At 49.6% G+C, this 18,770-nt stretch overlaps 1 protein-coding gene across 7 annotated transcripts in view; it reads right to left on the bottom strand.

Annotated features, from left to right (window-relative positions):
* The window catches only part of Adck1 (aarF domain containing kinase 1), a 100,194-nt gene that overhangs the window by 31,051 nt on the left and 50,373 nt on the right, over positions 1–18,770 (bottom strand). For 6 of the 7 annotated variants that reach the window (XM_052738636.1, XM_052738640.1, XM_052738638.1 and 3 more), the window contains one exon: positions 1,089–1,247. In XM_052738636.1, the coding sequence (XP_052594596.1) occupies positions 1,089–1,247 (159 nt within the window). Of the gene's footprint in view, positions 1–1,088; positions 1,248–12,960; positions 13,077–18,770 lie in introns of those variants that run through there. The other variant, XM_052738644.1, reaches the window with a different exon arrangement.

Here is an 18,770-nt window from a genome sequence, read left to right as displayed (position 1 = left end):
TTCCACACCTGAGCCTGGGATAAGGGTTCTTTCTGTCCCGCCTACCTTCCCAGCCTCACTCCCAATCCCTCCCACCATCTGAGCTAGCAGGAATTCTCCAAGCTCCCTCTGCTCCTGCTGCCTCGGGGGTCCCTCCCACATGCTGGGCTATCCAGGTGCTGGCCAGCAGTCTCAGGAGTCCTTCAAGTCCACAAGAACACTAACCCTGCAGGGAAGTCCCCTTGTCAACTCCACGCATCCTGGCACAGTTCCTTCCTGAGGCTGAGCGCTCAGGTTCCGACTTGACGGCTGTTTGTTTACATACCTGTCTCCTGTGCTACATGGGAGGGTGGGGACAGAGCTCACTTACTCACATGCCCTCAGCACCATATAATACACAGTGAGAAGAGACCTCAGTTGAGTCTAGACTAAGAAGGAAGAGAGACTAGGAAGGAGAGGGACATGTGGAATCAACAGACTGTTGACCTCCATGTAGGAGTACTGGCTTCTTCTCCCTTGGTGGATACATATGCAGAAGATTCCAGGAGCACACAAGCCCTCTTGAGATTTCCCTAGGACCATTTGCAAGAATGTAAGTTTGTTAATTCAAAACAAATGTCATATAAGCAAATGAGTCATCTGCATAAATATTTCTATGCAACCTGCACACCATTTTTCTGTGCCTTGGCTTATCACATTTTTTATCACTTGGCTTATCACTTTCCTGTGCTACAATCTAATACATTATGATGCAACTTTGTCTACCCCCGAGGAGATTACCTTTGGTTCCTTTTATTTCTACTGCGTCTCCCTGGAGATCTCCCTGTGACTCAGGTCCCCATCAGGACCTGAATCAGCTCAGCCCCATTGGCTGCTCATTGTGTTCTGAGCATTTCCAGGACAGATCGAGAACTGACCAGCCTTACCAGGGTGTGATTCCAAGTTCTTATGACACAGCCTTGGTCGTGCCTCAGCTCTGCTCTCCCACTCCGCTCCTCGGAGGGCCACAGTCCACCCACCAGCCTGAGTAAGTATCTGGGAGGCTGTCTGGCTCCTGAGGGAAAACAAGACTGAGGGACAGGAAAGAGAAAGGCGTGGGGAGCACCCACCTCCATCAGGAGAATGTCCTTGGAGCTTTGAGCCTGAACCTTCGGGTGCTGGACCTTCACAGCCACTGTCCGACCGTCATGCAGCACTGCCTTATGGACCTGGGCCAGGGAGGCTGCCCCCAGAGGGGTGTCATCGAAGCTCAGGAACAAATCAGGGATCTGTCAGGAGTGGAGAGAGAACAGAGTCACTAAGAGGAGGTGGCCTAATTCGGTGAGAGGCTGAGCCAGAGAGACGGTGAGCCGGAGCTGTTCAGTGTCCCACCACAGATTTACCACCTTATCGGTTGTGTGGGTCCCAGCTGGCCCTTTTGCTATGGTCAGGATTCACACCAGACACATGCATGGGACAGGACAGGAGACACACGTGGAGGGCATGTTTGCACAGGAGCCCTGTAACCCCCATCGAAGGCTGAAGAAAGACTGAGTATCGTCTGCCCATATAACGATCCACCACTCAGTCTGCTGAACCCTCACACACAGATCATAAAAAGTTAACAGAACTGGGGCCGGAGCAGCACGACAGGCCAGATGGAAGATATTCCAGTCCCACCAACCTAGAGAGCTCAGGGACCTTTAAGCTGGAGGCTTCTAATCAGAGCCATCAATTACCTCTACCTGAGTAGCAGCCTCAATGTGGGTTTCTGAGCCACTGCTGGCCTGGCCACGTCCTAGCAGGATCCCAGGGCTGCCAGAGGCCTAAAGTGAGTCTCTGGGAGTTCCCTTGCCTCTTGCGTGCCTCAGTTTCCCTCTGCATGAAGTAGACAGTGCACCCCTACTCTTGCATCTCCTGCCTTCTTCCTCCCTTCCTTCTCCTTTAGAACTGCCACGCTGGGTCTTTCTCACTAGTTACACTACACAGTCCAGATAGAAATATCCTACTAGATGGAAAGAGATCCCCGACCCACCAGAAACTTTTCTAAAGATTGGCAAAGGCTGTGATTCAAATCCTCTCCATTTCTTTAAGCTCCCCCCAAGCCTCAGGGTTCCAGAAAGCCTGGCCAGTTTGGCAGACAAATACACACCAATATATTTACTGTAATTAATCGCATGCCTCTGCTTCCCCACTCCCCATGAGCTCCTATTCAAGGTCAATTCAGTTCTCTTTCCTACCCCTTTCCTGCTTTTATCCCCATTTCCAGCCCCCTTGTCCTGCCCCTTAGCACTGCCCTTTTCTCTCCCCAAACCTGAGGTGCCAAATGCCCCACAGCTATCATTCCAATTCTGTTTGCCAGGATTGACCTGTTAATCTCACATCATAAATGGTTTCCACCTCCCTGCCACCGTTCCTGTACCTTCCGCTAAGTTCCATTGCATTTACCGACATTCTGCAGAGGACAAGACCCCTGCAGGCATCAGGAAGGGTCTCAGATGTTGGTCATGAGAGCTAGCTCTCCAGTGGATGGTTTCTCCCCATCCTGGTATCTAATCTCCTTGTCCCGCGCCCCCCCAACAACACTTGCCTTTCCTTCCTCTGTGAGTTCTAGGCTTCCCAAGGGCAAGAGTCTCTTGTGTTAGCTACTTGCTTATTCTGGGTCTCTCAGCACAAGAACTTTCATCATGGACTTGGTCCTAGTACGGGAGAACACCACGACCACCTTCCCCATGTGCCAAGTGAGCTGGGGGGTTGCTGCTCTGGCCACTGCTGTACCCCTGCAATTTGTACAGGGATGGAACTAGTCAGAGTCAAACAAGTATCTGCTGAGTGGCTAAATCCGGTGTTCTCTCCACTGGAGAACAGAATCAGCCTAGTTTTCCCCTTGAAACTACTTGGCCTTCCCAATCCCACAGTGCTACTAACACAAACACTCCAAAGGACTGCCATCCAAAATGGGCAAAGGATAAACCATGTCTAAACTTTACCTGGGCAGAGCCCACCTGTTACTCCAGGTGAGACCTCAGCCTGGCCTGTCAGAACCCTCAGTAGCCCCAGCCACCCTGATTGGCTCAGAAATGGACATGTGGCCCAACTAGTCCAATCAGACTCAATTTTCCTGTGTCTGTTTAAACAGTGGGAGAATACATACTTTCTATTGAACCTGAAAAGAAAAATACAGCTCTGGGCATGCCAAGGATCACAGAATAGAAACATAGGAAGCCAAGTCAAGAAATGGGGAATAAATCCTGGTTAGTTTTAGTCCCTTGATCTAGCCATCCCTCATATACCTAGCCTATAATTCCCTTTCTGCTCGCTTGCTTGCTTGCCTAAGTCAGTTTGAGCAAAGTTTTGTGACAGAGACAACGGAAGGGACTCTCACATGCTCTCAGGTACCAAATGAGGTGACTGAGGGAGACGCAGGCCCAGGGCCCTTAGAGACATGGAAATTGTGGGTTCCAGCCCTTCCCTGCCCCCTTATAGGAACAAGGACTCAGGAACAGTAGGAAGCAGAGCTTCTGCTACTGTATAACGAGCTCCACACAGATCCCTGTGCAGAGCAGTAAAATGCCTGGAGAACCACCAAGGAGACCACTTCTCAAGGCGGAGCTGTGGACCTTGCCCAATCTCCCTGCGGCCTCATTCCCTAACCCTGGCCTTTGCCTGGCCCAGGGAACGTCAGCCCCTTCTCCGAGGAGGACAACCAGTTTCCAACCTGTGTCATTGTGGGGACACTGCAGAGTCACGGCAACCGGAGTGACATGGCGTCTCTGGGGCTGGGTGACAGGAACAGCTGCCAAGCGCTCCCCACAGGGAAGTGGAGGAAGGAAAGGGCTGAGGCAAGCAGATCCCAATCTCCAGGCTGACAGGGAGCCAGGCTTGCCATTTTCACCCAGGGACAGGAAGGGCCCACCCCCACAACCTCCTGCCCCTATCAGGGGCAGATACCAAGATACCCCAAGATACCACCTAACCCCGGCTGCCAACTCAGCATCTGAACCAGCCCTAGCAGGAAGGGGTTAACCAAACTCTCTGTTTCCCCAGCCGAAGCAAAGGAGTCATAGAAAGGGTAGGGGGCATCTGTCAGGCGTAACCCCTGTCCTACCCCAAGCCCCAGTGTCCCTGCAGCCATCTCCTTCTCTAACTAGAAGTCACTCCTCCACCCTCCCGTGCTCACGCAAACACATACACACATACACATACACAATAATTGATCGCTAGTGGATGCTCCTAGTTGGCTTATAAAAAAAGGTAATTAAAGATTGGTGCTGCAGCCTGTAATTAAATATGAATAAAGTATCTCCAAATGGAACCTTAATTCAAAGTGTTCAGTGAAAGTACTTTATGCTGATAGATAGTAAGGAAAAATAGACCCTGTCCCGAAAGCAGAATTATACCCCCCGTGCAGCTGAAACAAATGCCGCCCCTCCCCTCCAATCGCCAAGGACCTGCCTCATTCCCGAGCCCTCTGGGCAGAAAACCATTAGCAGAAACAAACTGCAGCATTTTCAGCAATTAGATTCAAGCAGGGCCCTCGGCTGCCTCCAGTCCCTCACGGAAACTTGTCTCCCTTCTAAGGCTTGCTTCTCTCTCTCTCTCTCTCTCTCTCTCTCTCTCTCTCTCTCTCTCTCTCTCTCTCTCTCGCTGTCTCTGGGTCTGGAGGTAAAATCAATTAAGTAAACCAGCTAGATTTTTAAAATGATTAGTTGTGTGCCTTTTAATTACCATCGGTCTGAGATTCAACTATATTAATATGGTCAAGTAGAAAAGGAAAAAATTATCAGGGAAAAAAATGCTCCCTCTGGTTCTGTGCAGAGAGAACTAGAACATGCATGTCAAGGGGGATGGTCTTTTATTAAAAAAAAACATTAACCAGGCAAGGAGATCAGCATCCTCCCCGGGGCTCTGGCCATTTAGTCCTCAGTTGTCTGACTTGGGGAGAAGGGGGTCTCAGGGTCTGAGGACCAAGGGAAATTGTGCCTGTACAGGCATAAGTCAGGCCTGCCGGTTCCCAGAAAGCAGGACTAGTAGGCCTCTTTTCCAGAACACCACGTGGAGTGGCTAAGTACCGGCCAGGAGCCTCATTTGGCCCAAAATAAGATGGCAAGAGAGGGGTGCCCTGGAGAAGCCAGGGAGTTCTGCTTCAACTCAGTATCTTAACCAGCCACACCACTGTCTGAAGGCCTGGCCAGCCTGAGGCCCTTCATGGCCACTGGCTCAAGGTCACAGGTTAGGGCAGAGTGGAAATGGACTTTCTAATAAGGCCCAACATCAAATATCCCATCCCATGGCCCCCATACTCATTCACGTCAGATCAATTTTAGCTTCAGAAATGGCATCATCGTAGGCATAATGCATCTCCCAAGGCCCTGGACAGCCAGGCTCCAGGTGAAGATAGGAGCCTGTCTTACGCAGGCCTAAATGCCAAGGCCAGACAGCTCTCTAAGAGCTGTGAAGATGCCCTGGGCACCTAACACAGACCAGTGCACCTGGGTTGTTGGTGGGAGGGGGAAGCAGGTTACCATGGCATCAGCCACCAAGAACATCTGGTTCTCTCTTGTGGAGCTGGCCCACCCCAGACCTGGCTGGGCTCCAGCTGCCATCCATCCAAGTCTGCTGGGCAAAGTCTCAGCCTATGCTAATGGAGTAGCTAGAATGAACCCCAACCTAAGGCAATCAGGATAGCTCCAGCCAGCCGGGACTCAGCAAAACAGCCTTGAACAAAACAATGCCGCCTTCCATCACCTCTATCTTGAACCCATCCCCCACCTCTGCTTTTCTAAGCCCCACTGACCAGGGACCTGCCCCAGGTACACCAACCCATCACAGTTGATTCAGTTGGTGCAATTCCTGCCCCTCCCTCGAGAACACATCCTGGTTTGCAGCTCCCCCCACCTCTCCACCTTCAAGGCCATGCCTTGGCCTTCTAAGGTCACATTTGACTGTGATAGCAAATGAGTGACAGCAGGGACATTCTCATTCCCCCTGTGGTGGCTTTAAAATATGTTCTGAGCTTTTCAATGTTCCTCCCCTTGAGGAGTCTATTCCACTTCCCTTAAGTGTGAGCTGGAATTCAGGACCCACTCCTAAGTTACAGAAGCACTCCAGTCAATCGATCTATCTCCCTCCCTGTCCCTCTCTTGGATTTTTTTTTTAATTGGGAGAGGGAATAGCTGTCCTACTACAAGTCATTCCTATGGTAAAGACCCAAGCTCTCTGCATACAAGGAGCCCCTAGACTCAGACCGTCCAGCCCCAGACAGAACCTCAGATGATGGCAGCCTCGTGAGAAACCCTGATCATGAGTATTAGTGTTAAATGCCAATTTGACTGGATTAAGTCCCACAGAGGAATCCAGCAAAGTGTTCCTCTGGCTGTGTCTGGAAGGGTGTTTCCAGAGGAGGGAGACCTGGGGGTCAGGAGAATAAGAAGATCTCAACTCTGAGTTGGTACCACCCATTTGGCTGAGGGAACAGAAAGGGATGTTCCTTCTCCCTTCTGGAGTTGGGACCATGTCTCCTCGGGCTCCATACATAGGATCACTGGACCCCTGTACTTCCTCCAAAAGCCTCCCCCAAGCCCCACTGCTGGGTTACCAGGCCTTTGGCCACAGATGGAAAGCAGCCAGTGGTTCTCCGGCTTTCTGACTTCAGCTGAAGTCAGAATCCTAGCCAGGGTCTCCATCTTCCAGACAGCCTGTCCCAGGAGTTCTCATCCTCCATGATTGCATGAGCAATCCCCATAATGAATCTTCCCTTGAATGTTTACTTCTATGGAAATCTACCCGATCGGTTCTGTCTCTGTGGAGAACCTTAATAACCTTGACCCAGAACCATCCAGTAAGCTACTCCTGAACTCCTGACACACAGACACACAGAAACTTGTTTGTTTGTTTGTTTGTTTGTTTGTTTGTTTGTTTGTTTGTTGAGACAGGGTTTTTCTGTATAGCTTTTGGAGCCTGTCCTGGAACTCACTTTGTAGACCAGGCTGGCCTAGAACTCAGAGATTCACCTGCTGGGATTAAAGGCGTGCACCACCACTGCCCACCCAACACACAGAAACTTTAAGAAAAAAAAATGTTTATTGTTTTAAGTCACTGGGTTTGGGGCTAACTTTTTATGCAACCATAGCCAAGTGGTACATCCAGCCATACCCATGCCAGACATCACTAATCCATCCAGCATCTATTGCTGCTGTAGCCCCATGATGCCTTACAGTCTCTCACAACACAGTGCTCCAGGCAGCCTCTGCCAACACAGCAGGGCCAATACACCATCCTTCACCTAAGGCAGACCTGTAACATGACAGAAACCATGTTAGTGTAGGTCACTGAGCCAACAAAAAACGTCTGTCTGACCCTAAAGAGACCTCAGAAGGAAGACAATTGCCTCTTTGAAGAACACACCTGTGCTTTAGTGCCACGGCACACAACTCACCTGCCTTCACCACATCACCTAATCCTGAAGGCCACGCCCGGTGAGCTAAGGCACGGAGATCTCCAGGATGGCCACACAGACCCTGGCTGACCAAGAAGGGGACATCGCGTCAGTCTCTCCCTCTCCACCTCTGCACTCAGAGTGAGACATCCCCATCTTCGGCTTCCCACTCACAGCCACAACCTAAACCTAAGGAAAATCCTAACCGCAAGAACAGCTTGAGTACACATGGACCTCCATGATCCACAGCAGGTTCTCTCTGGGGTCCTGAGGGATCAGCTTGTCAGCTCTACAGAGCCCTTGGCTATTGCTATTACTGAACTAGGGGGAAATGGGAGGCCAGCCGCAGAATCGGAGGTCAACTTGGCAACATTTCTGCGATGAGGCCAACCCAGGACAGCTCCTGCAGTGGCTGACGGCTCCAGACTCGAGGCATCACCCACCCACTTGGCTCTCCTGAGGACCTCTCCACTCAGATCAAGCATCTTTCTTTTCCATTCCTGTTTGGTCTCCTTTCTTTTCTGTTTTCAGTCTGTTGGTTAGTTGTTTTTTTTTTTTTTTTGCTTGTTTAGTTTGGTTTAATTTTGAAGACAAGATCTCAGATAGTCCAGGCTGATCCCAAACTCATGATATAGCTGAGGCTGATCTTGAACTCCTGAACCCCCTTTCCTCCACCTCTCCAGTGCTGAACTTACAGGTATGTACCATCAAGCTGTTTATGTGATGCAGAGGACCAAAGCTGGGGTTCCTGTATGCTAGGTAAGCACTCTATCAGCTGAGCTACATCTCCAAGCTTCTTTCTTCCTGTAGAGTGGTGGCAAACACCAAGAACCCAGGGGCAGGAACAATGTGTGGTGGCTGTGAGCGTGCCTCTGAGACACGTTCAGTGGCTGGTCAAGACAATCCCTGAGGGACAGTGCACTCTGGAGACTCCAGTACAAGTGCTGATGAATACCTTAGCTGGAGTTTTCTCCAGTCCCACCCGGGCCCACAGCCGCTCAGACCCAAATAAACACACAGAGGCTTATATTAATTAAAACTGTATGCCCTAATGGCTCAGGCTTCTTGCTAGCTACATCTTACATCTTAAATTAACCCATTTCTATAAATCTATACCTTGCCATGTGGCTCGTGGCTTACCCATATCTTTATATCTTGCTTCTCATGGTGGCAGCTCAAAGCGTCTCCTGACTCAGCCTTCCTGTTCCCAGAATTCTCCTCTCTGTTTATCCTACCTATACTATACTTCCTGTCTGGCTACTGGCCAATCAGCATTTTATTTATCAATGAAATCAGAGTAACACACATTCACAGCATACAGAAAGACATCCCCAGCAAATACCAGGTTCAAATCTTAATTCTATGATGTACCAGCTCAAACAGGTCACATATCCTCTGCCTACCTTCTTCATCTATAAAACACTGTAAAAACAATTTTGTAGGGCTGACACATGACGTCATACACATAGAGGGTACAGAAAACCCTAGACCCTCAACAACTGCAGAAGGAGTAGAGAGGAAATGCTTGCACTATGGCTCCAGCCATGAGAGCACAGTGGTATAATGCAGAACACGAGACCATCAGAGACGCTGGTGAGGTGGAATATTATTTTAGGATGTGTCACATTTGTTTATGCTGTGGAATATTTGTTTAATGATGCGAAGATGTGCTGCATTCTTTTATGCTGCATTTGTTTAACTCTATGAAGCTGTGTTACTTTGCCTGTCTAAAACACCTGATGGTCTAATAAAGAGCTGAACAGCCAATAGCAAGGCAAGAGAGGAATAAGTGGGGCTGCCAGGCAGAGAGAATAAACAGAAGGAGAAAAAGAGGGAGGAGCAAGAAAAGGAGGAGAACACCATGGGCCAGCCACCTGGCTACACAGCAAGCCACAGAATAAGAAGGAAAGAAAAGATACACAGAAATAGAGAAAGGTAAAAGCCCAGAGGCAAAAGACAGAGGGGATCATTTAAGTTAAGAAAAGCTGGATAGAAGCCAGGCGGTGGTGGCACACACCTTTAATCCCAACACTCGGGAGGCAGAGGCAGGCGGATCTCTGTGAGTTCGAGGCCAGCCTGGTCTCCAAAGCAAATTCCAGGAAAGGCGCAAAGCTACACAGAGAAACCCTGTCTCGAAAAACCAAAAAAAAAAAAAAAAAAAAAAGAAAGAAAAGCTAGATAGAAATAAGCCAAGCTAAGGCCGGGCATTTATAAGATAAAATAATCCTCTGTGTCATGATTTGGGAGCTGGGTGGTAGGGCCCCCCAAAGAGGAAAGAGAATAAAACAACCAATGGCACGCTGGTCTCCACCTGCTCTTCCATGAGACAAGCCACTGTCCTCATTTACCCAGAGACTACACTGACCTCCTCTAGTTAGATTCCTGTCTCCTGCAGTCTGCACTCCATCACACACACACACACACACAGCTGGATTGTGTCACTTCTCTCTGCTGAAATCACCTCCCCAGGTACCTACGGTCCACATCCCTGGCAGACCTATCAGGGCTGGGCCTATCTGCTTCTCTTTTTCAACCTCCTCCCTCTGTCCCACCCAGAAAGCTTTCTTAGAGCCCAGATCACTCCTCCCCAGCCCCACAGGTCTGTGCTCATGTTATTGCCTCTACCTGGAAGGCTCCCCTTCCCTCACTATCACCTACTCAGAGAGCCCCCCTGCATACATCCTTAGAGCTCATGTGCCCTCCTTGAGAACAGTGCCGTGGCTGCACATTCACCTCCTCCTGTATTTCCTCAGTTTCCCTCACCCTCCTTGAACTAGAGACTGCTGGATTTTTCACAGCACTGTATCCCATTGTATCTGCCTGACACGGAACCATGCTCAGTCGGTTAAGTACTTTCTAGAGAATGTCTAAAGCTGGGACGAGTTTCCCGGTAACCCATGATGGAAAAAGAACTTGGGACCTTCCCACTGACTAAGGCAGCTGAAACACCTCCCAAAGGTGACCACAGTTCCTTCCAGGTAGCCAAGGGAGCCTCCTTGGCACTGAGTAACTTGAGAGCTGTGGCTGGAGGAACTTGAGAGAATTGTTATGGTAATAATGATTAATAAAAAGCAGATAAACACCCAGTGTGGCTGGCCAGCCTGGGAAGCCATCCCATTAAAGCTGTCATTCATTAGTGGTGGGGGAGGGGCGGTCCAATCAGATCTCCTCAGCTTAAGCAAACCTTCTGTAAATTGTAGGCTGCAGGCACTGACATTTGATAAATTATTCTTCATAATCCACCACTGCCTGTCATCAATCTAATCCTTCAACTTCCCCATCTTAATAACTCCTACAGCCTTGGAGGGTGCCGTGAATAGGCCTCTGCCTGTGACAGAGGTCTCTGGGACAAGAGACCAGAGATCCTGGATAAAGAAGATTATGAAATCGTGCCCCGCCCCCCAGCCAGGGTACAACCTGAGCAGCTGGCCCGCCGGGGGGGAGCAGAGCATAGGCAATGAGCCATTCTTGAGACTGCTGTGCACCTGGGCAGGCGACATGCTCTCGTTCCATCACAGAGCCGAGATGTGGTTCCAACACACAGGACCAGAAGTCTGGAACTTTCTGGCTTCCAGTGCCAGCTGGCACACATAAGGCCTTTCTACTTCCTCGATTCTGAACCTAGGTATGCCCGAGGGAACATCAGAGTAACTTAGCTTCTCAAGAACGAGATGTTCAAATCAACCATGGGTAACACGTTATATTTGCATAATGTTTGATGTCCTCCAAGCACTCTTACCTAATCCTCCTCTCCCTCTAGAAGGGAGCTATTACCAACCCCATTTTACAGAGGACAAAATATTCACCAAGAGTCACGATTCTTTTACACATACAACAACAACAAAAAATCCTAGGTGATTAACGTGTGCGGGGCACTGTGGTTGTCACTGGGGCATAAGTGGCTTCCGAAGCCACTAGCAGAACGTAAAGGGAAGTGGAGGCAGTCAGGACTTTGTCAACTCAGCACAAATGACGCATGCAATGGTTGGTCCTTATGAGCACCGTGAAGGGAGAGGAGCACAGAGCTAGTGTTCAAGGAACTGAGCATGGCTAGAGGGTTTCTCTAGAAAGTAACTAGACTGCGACCTGACGATGGAGGAGTGAGCTAAGTCGCTAACGGGGAGAGAGAACTGTGAACTGAGCAACGGCACACAGCAGCAAGAGAGCCGAGGTTCCGAAGGCGAGCAGCTCCCAATACAGAATCCAGACCACCTTGGGCTCCCCGGCCCCTCACCACAGAAGTAGTCTTCTTCCGCAACTCCTCATCACTAGAAAGCAAGCCTGAAACCTAACAGGCTCAGCTTCACAAACCCCACAGGCCTTCTCCAACCACATTCAGATGTCCCAAGGCTCAAAACGGAGAGGGGAGAGAATGGGAAGCATGGCGTCCTTCACGTATGGCGCTGCATTTGCTGTTGGGACAGGCTTCCTGGGCTTTGGGAGATGGCAGCAGGCCTAAGCTATGTCCCCACGCCTCAAAGCCCAGAGTAAGGAATTCAGAACACATATGCAGCAAGAAGTTTTCTGGACTCATTTTCCATGTGAAGATGTTGCGGAGCCCAGGAATGTAGAAGGAAGGGGAACTCGGCTGCAGCAGAGTTACCGAGACCACGAGGAAAGAAAGCATGCTACAGCTATGCGGCTGGCAAGATGGCCCAGTAGACACGGTGTTTTCTGAACAAACGAAATACCTGAGTTTGGATCCCTAGCACCTACGAAAAAGCTGGGCTCAACAGCATGTGTCTGTAATCCCAGTGCTGCAGATGTGGAGGCGGTTGGACAGCCGGTCAATCTAACCAAAACAGCCAGCTGCTCTGTGAGAGATCCTGTCTCCAAAAGAGAAGGTGGGAGCTAGACATTGTGGTGGCGCACGCCTTTGATCCCAGCACTCGGGAGGCAGAGGTGAGCGGATCTATGAGTTTGAGGCCAGCCTGGTCTACAGAGTGAGTTCCAGGCCAGCCAAGGCTACACAAAGAAACCCTGTCTTTAAAAGGAGGGGGGGAAAAAGGTGGGAAAAAGGCAATAGATGAAGGCACACCTAATGCTGACCTTTGGTCTCCACATACAAGCACACATGCACACACATATGTGCACCACACACACAGAAAAACACACATGTACACACACACACACACACATGCACCACACACACAGAAAAACACACATGTACACACACACACACACACACATGCACCACACACACAGAAAAACACACATGTACACACACACACACACACACACACACACACACACGCGCGCGTGCGCGCGCGCGCGCGCGCGTACCACACACAGAAAAGCACATATGCGCACACCCACACATGCACCACACACACAGAAAAGTACACACGCACACACACATACAAACTAGCTGTAGGGCGGGTGACCTCCCTGCCAACCTGCCAATGACATGCCCATCTGCACAGCTCCCCTCATACCAGGCCGAGTTGAGCCACTGTGACAAAGAGAATATGACCTGTCAAAGTCAAAATACAGACTTCCTGGCCCCAGGGTAAGCAGAAAAATGGTCTATGTTCCCATCCCAAAAGCTGTAAAGGGGATCTTACATGGCATAAGAAACTCTGTAGGTTTGATGAAGATAAAGATCCTGAAGTGAGGTGAGCAGCCAGGACTCAGTGTCACAACGGCTCAGCCATTGAAGGTGCTTGCTACTAAGTTTGATGACTTAATTTTCAATCCCCAGGTCCTATATGTTGGGAAAGGAGAGAACCAATTCCCATAAGTTGTCCTCTGACCTCCACACGTGTATACACACACAAACAATGTGATTTATAACACACACACACACACACACACACACACACACACACACACACACATATATATATATGAGGGGGAAGAGAAAATGAGACTATACCCAGTGGTAGAGGCTCACCCAACATGAATGAGGCCCTAGTCAATCCCCAGTACTGAAGAAAAAAAGGAAAGAATAGACAAAAGGAGGAAGGAAAAAGGAGAAGAGGATGGGAGGGCAAAAGGGTCAAAATTAAAGAGAGGAACAGAGGTGACAGGCTGAGACAGGGATTAGACCAAGGTACTCAGCCAGCTTCTAGAAGCTACAGAAGGCAAAGGAAGTTTCTTCTGGGGTCTCCAGAAGGAATGTGCCTCGGGCAATCTCTTAATTTTAGGATTCCTACCCTGCAAAACAGGAATACAATAAGCTGGCTTTGACTGAAGCCACTAAATGTGTAGAGATTCGTCACTGAGCAGTAGGAACCTTTGCAGGCCATTTACAGTGTCTGCTGACCCCTGACACACAATACGAGCGTCAAAGTATAAAGCAGTTTTTAGCCTTTTGTCACATTTCCCCCCAGACAAAAGTGTGCCGAGAAGCTGGGGACAACACCAGGGCAACATCAGCCAAACATGAATCCCACGATCTAGACCAAGAGGGGACGCCAGAGCTTTGTGACTCCCATACCAGGTGATGATGACACGGAGGACCAGCCCACTTCCCCTCCCAGGGCGAAGGGTCTTCCATTCCCAGCTGTCTCCTCAGGTTGCCCCTTCCTAATCCCTGGGCCAAGGCCAAGTCCATGGGGCTTCAGCGGCATTTCCCCCCTATTGGCAGGAACCCCACTTTCTCTGCAGCTTCTCGGATAGTCACCAACCTCAGGCCCCCAGGAAGAGCTACCCAGCCCCCCAAACCCTGTCATGGCTGCAGCCCTGACAGGCAGGCTCCCCAGCTGTTGCCATAAGCCTCTCCTTCCACACACCTGACCACAGGGCAACACCCCAAAGCTCTCACGGAACCAGCATGCTAATGTGTTATGTCAACTTAAATAGAAATCCAGACACACCTCAGTCTGTTCAGCCTTAGTGTGTATGCATGGCCATGCATGTGGATATGCATGTATGTATACGTGTGTGCACAGCCCAGCGGACAGCCTTGGATGTCACTCCTCAGGCACTGTCTACCTTTTTTGAGACAGGGTCTCTCAATGGTCTGACACTTGCCAAACAGACTAGACTGGCTGGCTGGCCAGGAAGCTCCGGTGATCCGCCTGTCTCTGCCTCCCTAGTGCTGGATCACATGAGCACCACACCTAACTCTTTACCTGGGTTCTGGGTGTTAAACTCAGACCTTCATGCTCTCAAGGCGAGCACTACACTGACTGAGCCATCTCCTCAGGTTCCGCCTCAACCACTCACTCCCACATGAACCCAGGGCCACTCTGACCCTCACTACCGGTTTCCATTCTGCCGATAGGAAGCAATTGTAAATACCAGAGCTATAGGAGACGCCTCCTCGGATGGCTGGCTAACACCCTCTTCTATTGTCCCTTTCGGCACTGGACTCAGTACTGAGGTTCCCACTGTCCATGTCAGAACCCTGAGGGGGGATCCTGGTGCCTTCCTCTGCTGCAATGCCTACCCCCCCCCCATTTAATTCAGCCTCCAAGTGTGCCAACCCATCCTCTCCAGCTCCCTGACCTTGGTCCAACCAACATCGCCTGGATGACCATAAAGACACTTGACTGATCTTCCAGATAGTTCCATAGACCAGCCACCACACATTAGACCATGCTGTGCTCCTCACAGGGCCAATGAATGGTTGCCAGTCTCAGACCTCCTTAACACACCCAGCTCACTACTCCCAGCCGCTGCCTACAGTCACCCTCCTTCTTGTCCCTGACCAGATTGTTTATGCCCTGAGACGTAATACAATTTCCAGTCGTACATCACATCCTTCTGTCCCTTAACTACCCTTGGATCACAACTTCTAAACCACTTGCTCTGACAGGCCAGCTTCACCTCCTGAACTTATTATCCAGAACACTGTGACACTTAGGCAAGTGTCACTGGAGTTTTATTGGTGAGAGTCTCATAACCAAAGCTCACGGAAGCTTGTTCAACTGTAGAACTCAGGGCCACACAACAGAAGTTCCATGGCCAGTTGAGGAGTCAGGGAGCACATAAGCAGACAACACGTAAGAGACCACAAACCGCAGCCAGTGTCCTAGGCTTGGACACTTGAGCTATGCAGACTTAGAGACACTGTCTTCTCTACTTTCACTCAAGATTCACATACCTCCCTGGGGTGACCCTTCCAGTGTAGAGGGACTTTTCTTTGGACCGCCAGCTCACAAAAAAAAAAAATCGACATGGAGACTTATTATTAATGATGAAAGCTTGGCCGATAGCTTAGGCTTGTCCCACTAGCTCTTATAACTTAAATTAACCCATTTATATTAATCTACATTTTGCCTTGTAGCTTTTTACCTCTCTTCCATCTTGCACCTCCTGTTTCCTCTCCAGATCCTCTGGCATCTCTCATGTGCCTAGATTCATCTCCTCTGCCTGAAATCCCACCTAACCTCTTCCTGCCTAGCTATTGGCCATTCAGATCTTTATTAAACCAATCACCTTGTAAAGGAATATTCTGCAACACTACAGCGTGACACCCCGTCCTGCCTAAATTGGCAACCAGCTCAGGACACTCCACCTGTGTAGAAGTACCCAAAAGCCTTCTTGCTCATTCTCTCTATGCCATGTCCTGTGTTGTGGAATATTATTTTAAGATGTGTTACATTTGTTTATGCTGTGGAACATTTGTTTAATGATGCAAAGATGTGTTGCATTCTTTTCTGTTGCATTCGTGTAACTGTGAAGCTGTGTTACTGTGCCTGTGTAAAACACCTGATGGTCTAATAAAGAGATGAACGGCCAATAGCGAGGCAGGAGGAAGAATAGGCGGGGCTGGCAGGCAGAGAGAGGAGGGATCAAGGAGCCAGAAAAGAAGGGGCCATCCACTCAGCTACACAGCAGGCCATGGAGTAAGAAGTAAAGAAAGATATACAGAAACAGAGAAAGGTAAAAGCCCAGAGGCAAAAGGGAGATGGGATAATTTAAGAAAAGCTGGCTAGAAACAAGGCAAGCTAAGGCTGGGCATTCAAAAGCAAGACTAAGCCTCCGTGTGTGACTTATTTGGGAGCTGGATGGCGGGCCCCCAAAAGAGCAAAGAACAAAGAGTGAAAAAGCAACTACAGTCCTGCTTACTCTCTCCTCCAAAAAACTCTAGCTCACCCGTCTCCGCATGCTTCTGTGGGATCCAGGAGCACTGAAGCAGAGGCTCGGAGAACTCTCTCTCATTCTACACTGACCTTATACCGTGGCATGTCATCTCCTTGTCTTGTGCCCTGAAGTATCAGCTCTCAGAGATGTCAGGATGGTTGCAAAGGGACTAGCCAACCTCAGCCAATCGATCATAAAGTCCCCTGCTCTGGCTCTCACCATGACCGTGACCATGACCATGACCATGACCATGAAAGCATGTGCAGCCACTGGAGGATACAGGGGTGAAAGCTAGACCCACGTTGCCATCAAGCTGGTGACATCAAAAAGCCACTTTACGATTTTTGGTCTTGATTCCTAAATTACAAAAACAGAGTGTTAGAAGATTCACTGACCTTTCTAATTCCATGATGTTGTAACCCTTTCCTTCTAATTTACAATTCCCAAACTATGTCCAAGGTTCATAGCAGCCAGCCTACACACAACAACATGTATGTGCACATGGTCAACAAGCATGTATACCCAAGCCTGGCTCTCTAGATTGAGTCCACACTCTTAATTAAACATGTGTGCACACCACATAAGCTGACACATGAGTGTATGCACCTGTGCAAACACACATGTATACCCAAGTCTGGTTCTCCATCTAGAGTCAGGCTACCTCTCTGGTGAGATATGTACCCACATGAGTGCACTCATACAAACATCCATGAAATGGGCTCTCCACCAGGCATCAGGCTACCTCCCTGATTAGAAATGTAAACACACACACACACACACACACACACACACACACACACACACACACACACACAAACATGCAGATACAATGCACATATATACATACAGATATCTACATGTGTATATACAGACGTGTATACACATTCACACATGCAACACAGAAACATCTGTGCATGTGCAATATATGTGCATATACACACATTTAGACATAGACACACACCCACACATACATGCATATGGCGCATGCATTCAAGCATGCACACAAACACACATGCACAAATACATGTACACACATATATGTGAATGCATATGTATGCATGTACCTGCACATGCATTCACATACACAGGCGCGCACACACACACACACACACACACACACACACACACACACATACACACACATTCATCCTCTTCCCAAAGGGTACAGGCTCTAAGAAGGGGCTCTCCTTGAAGGGCCTCCCCAGCATATAGCCCCGCAGAGGCCCAAGCCAGGAAATGGGCTCATTCCTGAAGCTGCCTGAATGAAGCAGCAGGGCCACCTGGCTGATTCATAATCAGCATAAAAAATTGATTAGCCCTTTCCAGATTAAACATTATTGTTTCAGTGTGAACATAAATCAGCTAGACATGCAGAGCACACCTCCCTCTGCTGCCCAAGGGTAACATCAGGTAGAAAGCGGTTGGGATTTACAATGACGGGGGCACTCTTCTAACCACAGCTTGCCAGCACGGGACAGAGGCTCACACAAGAGCCTGACCGTCTGCCCCTGAACTTCCAGAGGCCTCCACTCAGCCATCAGCTGACTGCCTCTTGAGGTGACAGGTCAAGGGCAGCCTGGCATTGAAAGCAAGACAGCAGACCCAGGAGAGACCAGAGCAAGAACAGCCTCACTTCCTCCTGGGTGAGTGTCACCAGACAGTTTCACCAGACCGGGTGCTGGCTCAGCCCAGCCTCACTGACCTGTCAGTGTGGTCTGGAACTGGGCCCATCTTCTGTTAGGGGCAGCCTAACTAAAGTGGGTGTGTCTCTGGAGTCATACGTCAACCAAGCTCATCTGCCCAGTCCCTGGCTCACTCACTGCTGTGTGACACTCAGTCATCCAGTGTCTCTAAGTCTCACTTTCCACATCTAGGAACACTGGGGTAAGGAGCCCCAAACACCCCTTGCCAAGCTGCTCTGGGACTAAATGAGACCACATGCGCAAAACATCCAGTGTCCATTTCAGACAGAGGAAGCACTCAGTAAGGAGTAGGAGCAGCAGCAGCAGCAGCTACAGTCCCTCATCTGCCTGCCCACATTCTTAGGAATCACAGGAAAGCATTACCCTGCCGGGACAGGAACCACCATGAAAAGCACAGGCCAGAGAATGTTGGAGTTAGGAGCCAAGACTCTCCTCAGCCTCACGACTTGACCTCTCTGAACTGTTTACCCCTCAGCAAAAATGGGTTTCCCCACACATAAGAATGAAGTAACCAGCCCCACCTGCTCCCTGAATCTTGCCTCTTCCCAGTTGCCCCTTTTATATGAGCATCTTGACTATAGTCTCGGGAACTAACAGCCCCAGGGGCAGCCATGTGTAAGGAGGTTAAGAGGTTGGAG

Source organism: Peromyscus californicus, unplaced genomic scaffold (assembly GCF_007827085.1).
Source record: "Peromyscus californicus insignis strain IS unplaced genomic scaffold, ASM782708v3 Scaffold_15__1_contigs__length_86483966, whole genome shotgun sequence".
NCBI lineage: Eukaryota > Metazoa > Chordata > Mammalia > Rodentia > Cricetidae > Peromyscus > Peromyscus californicus.
Note: the sequence above shows the minus strand (reverse complement) of the source record. Positions and strands in the feature narration are given on the sequence as shown.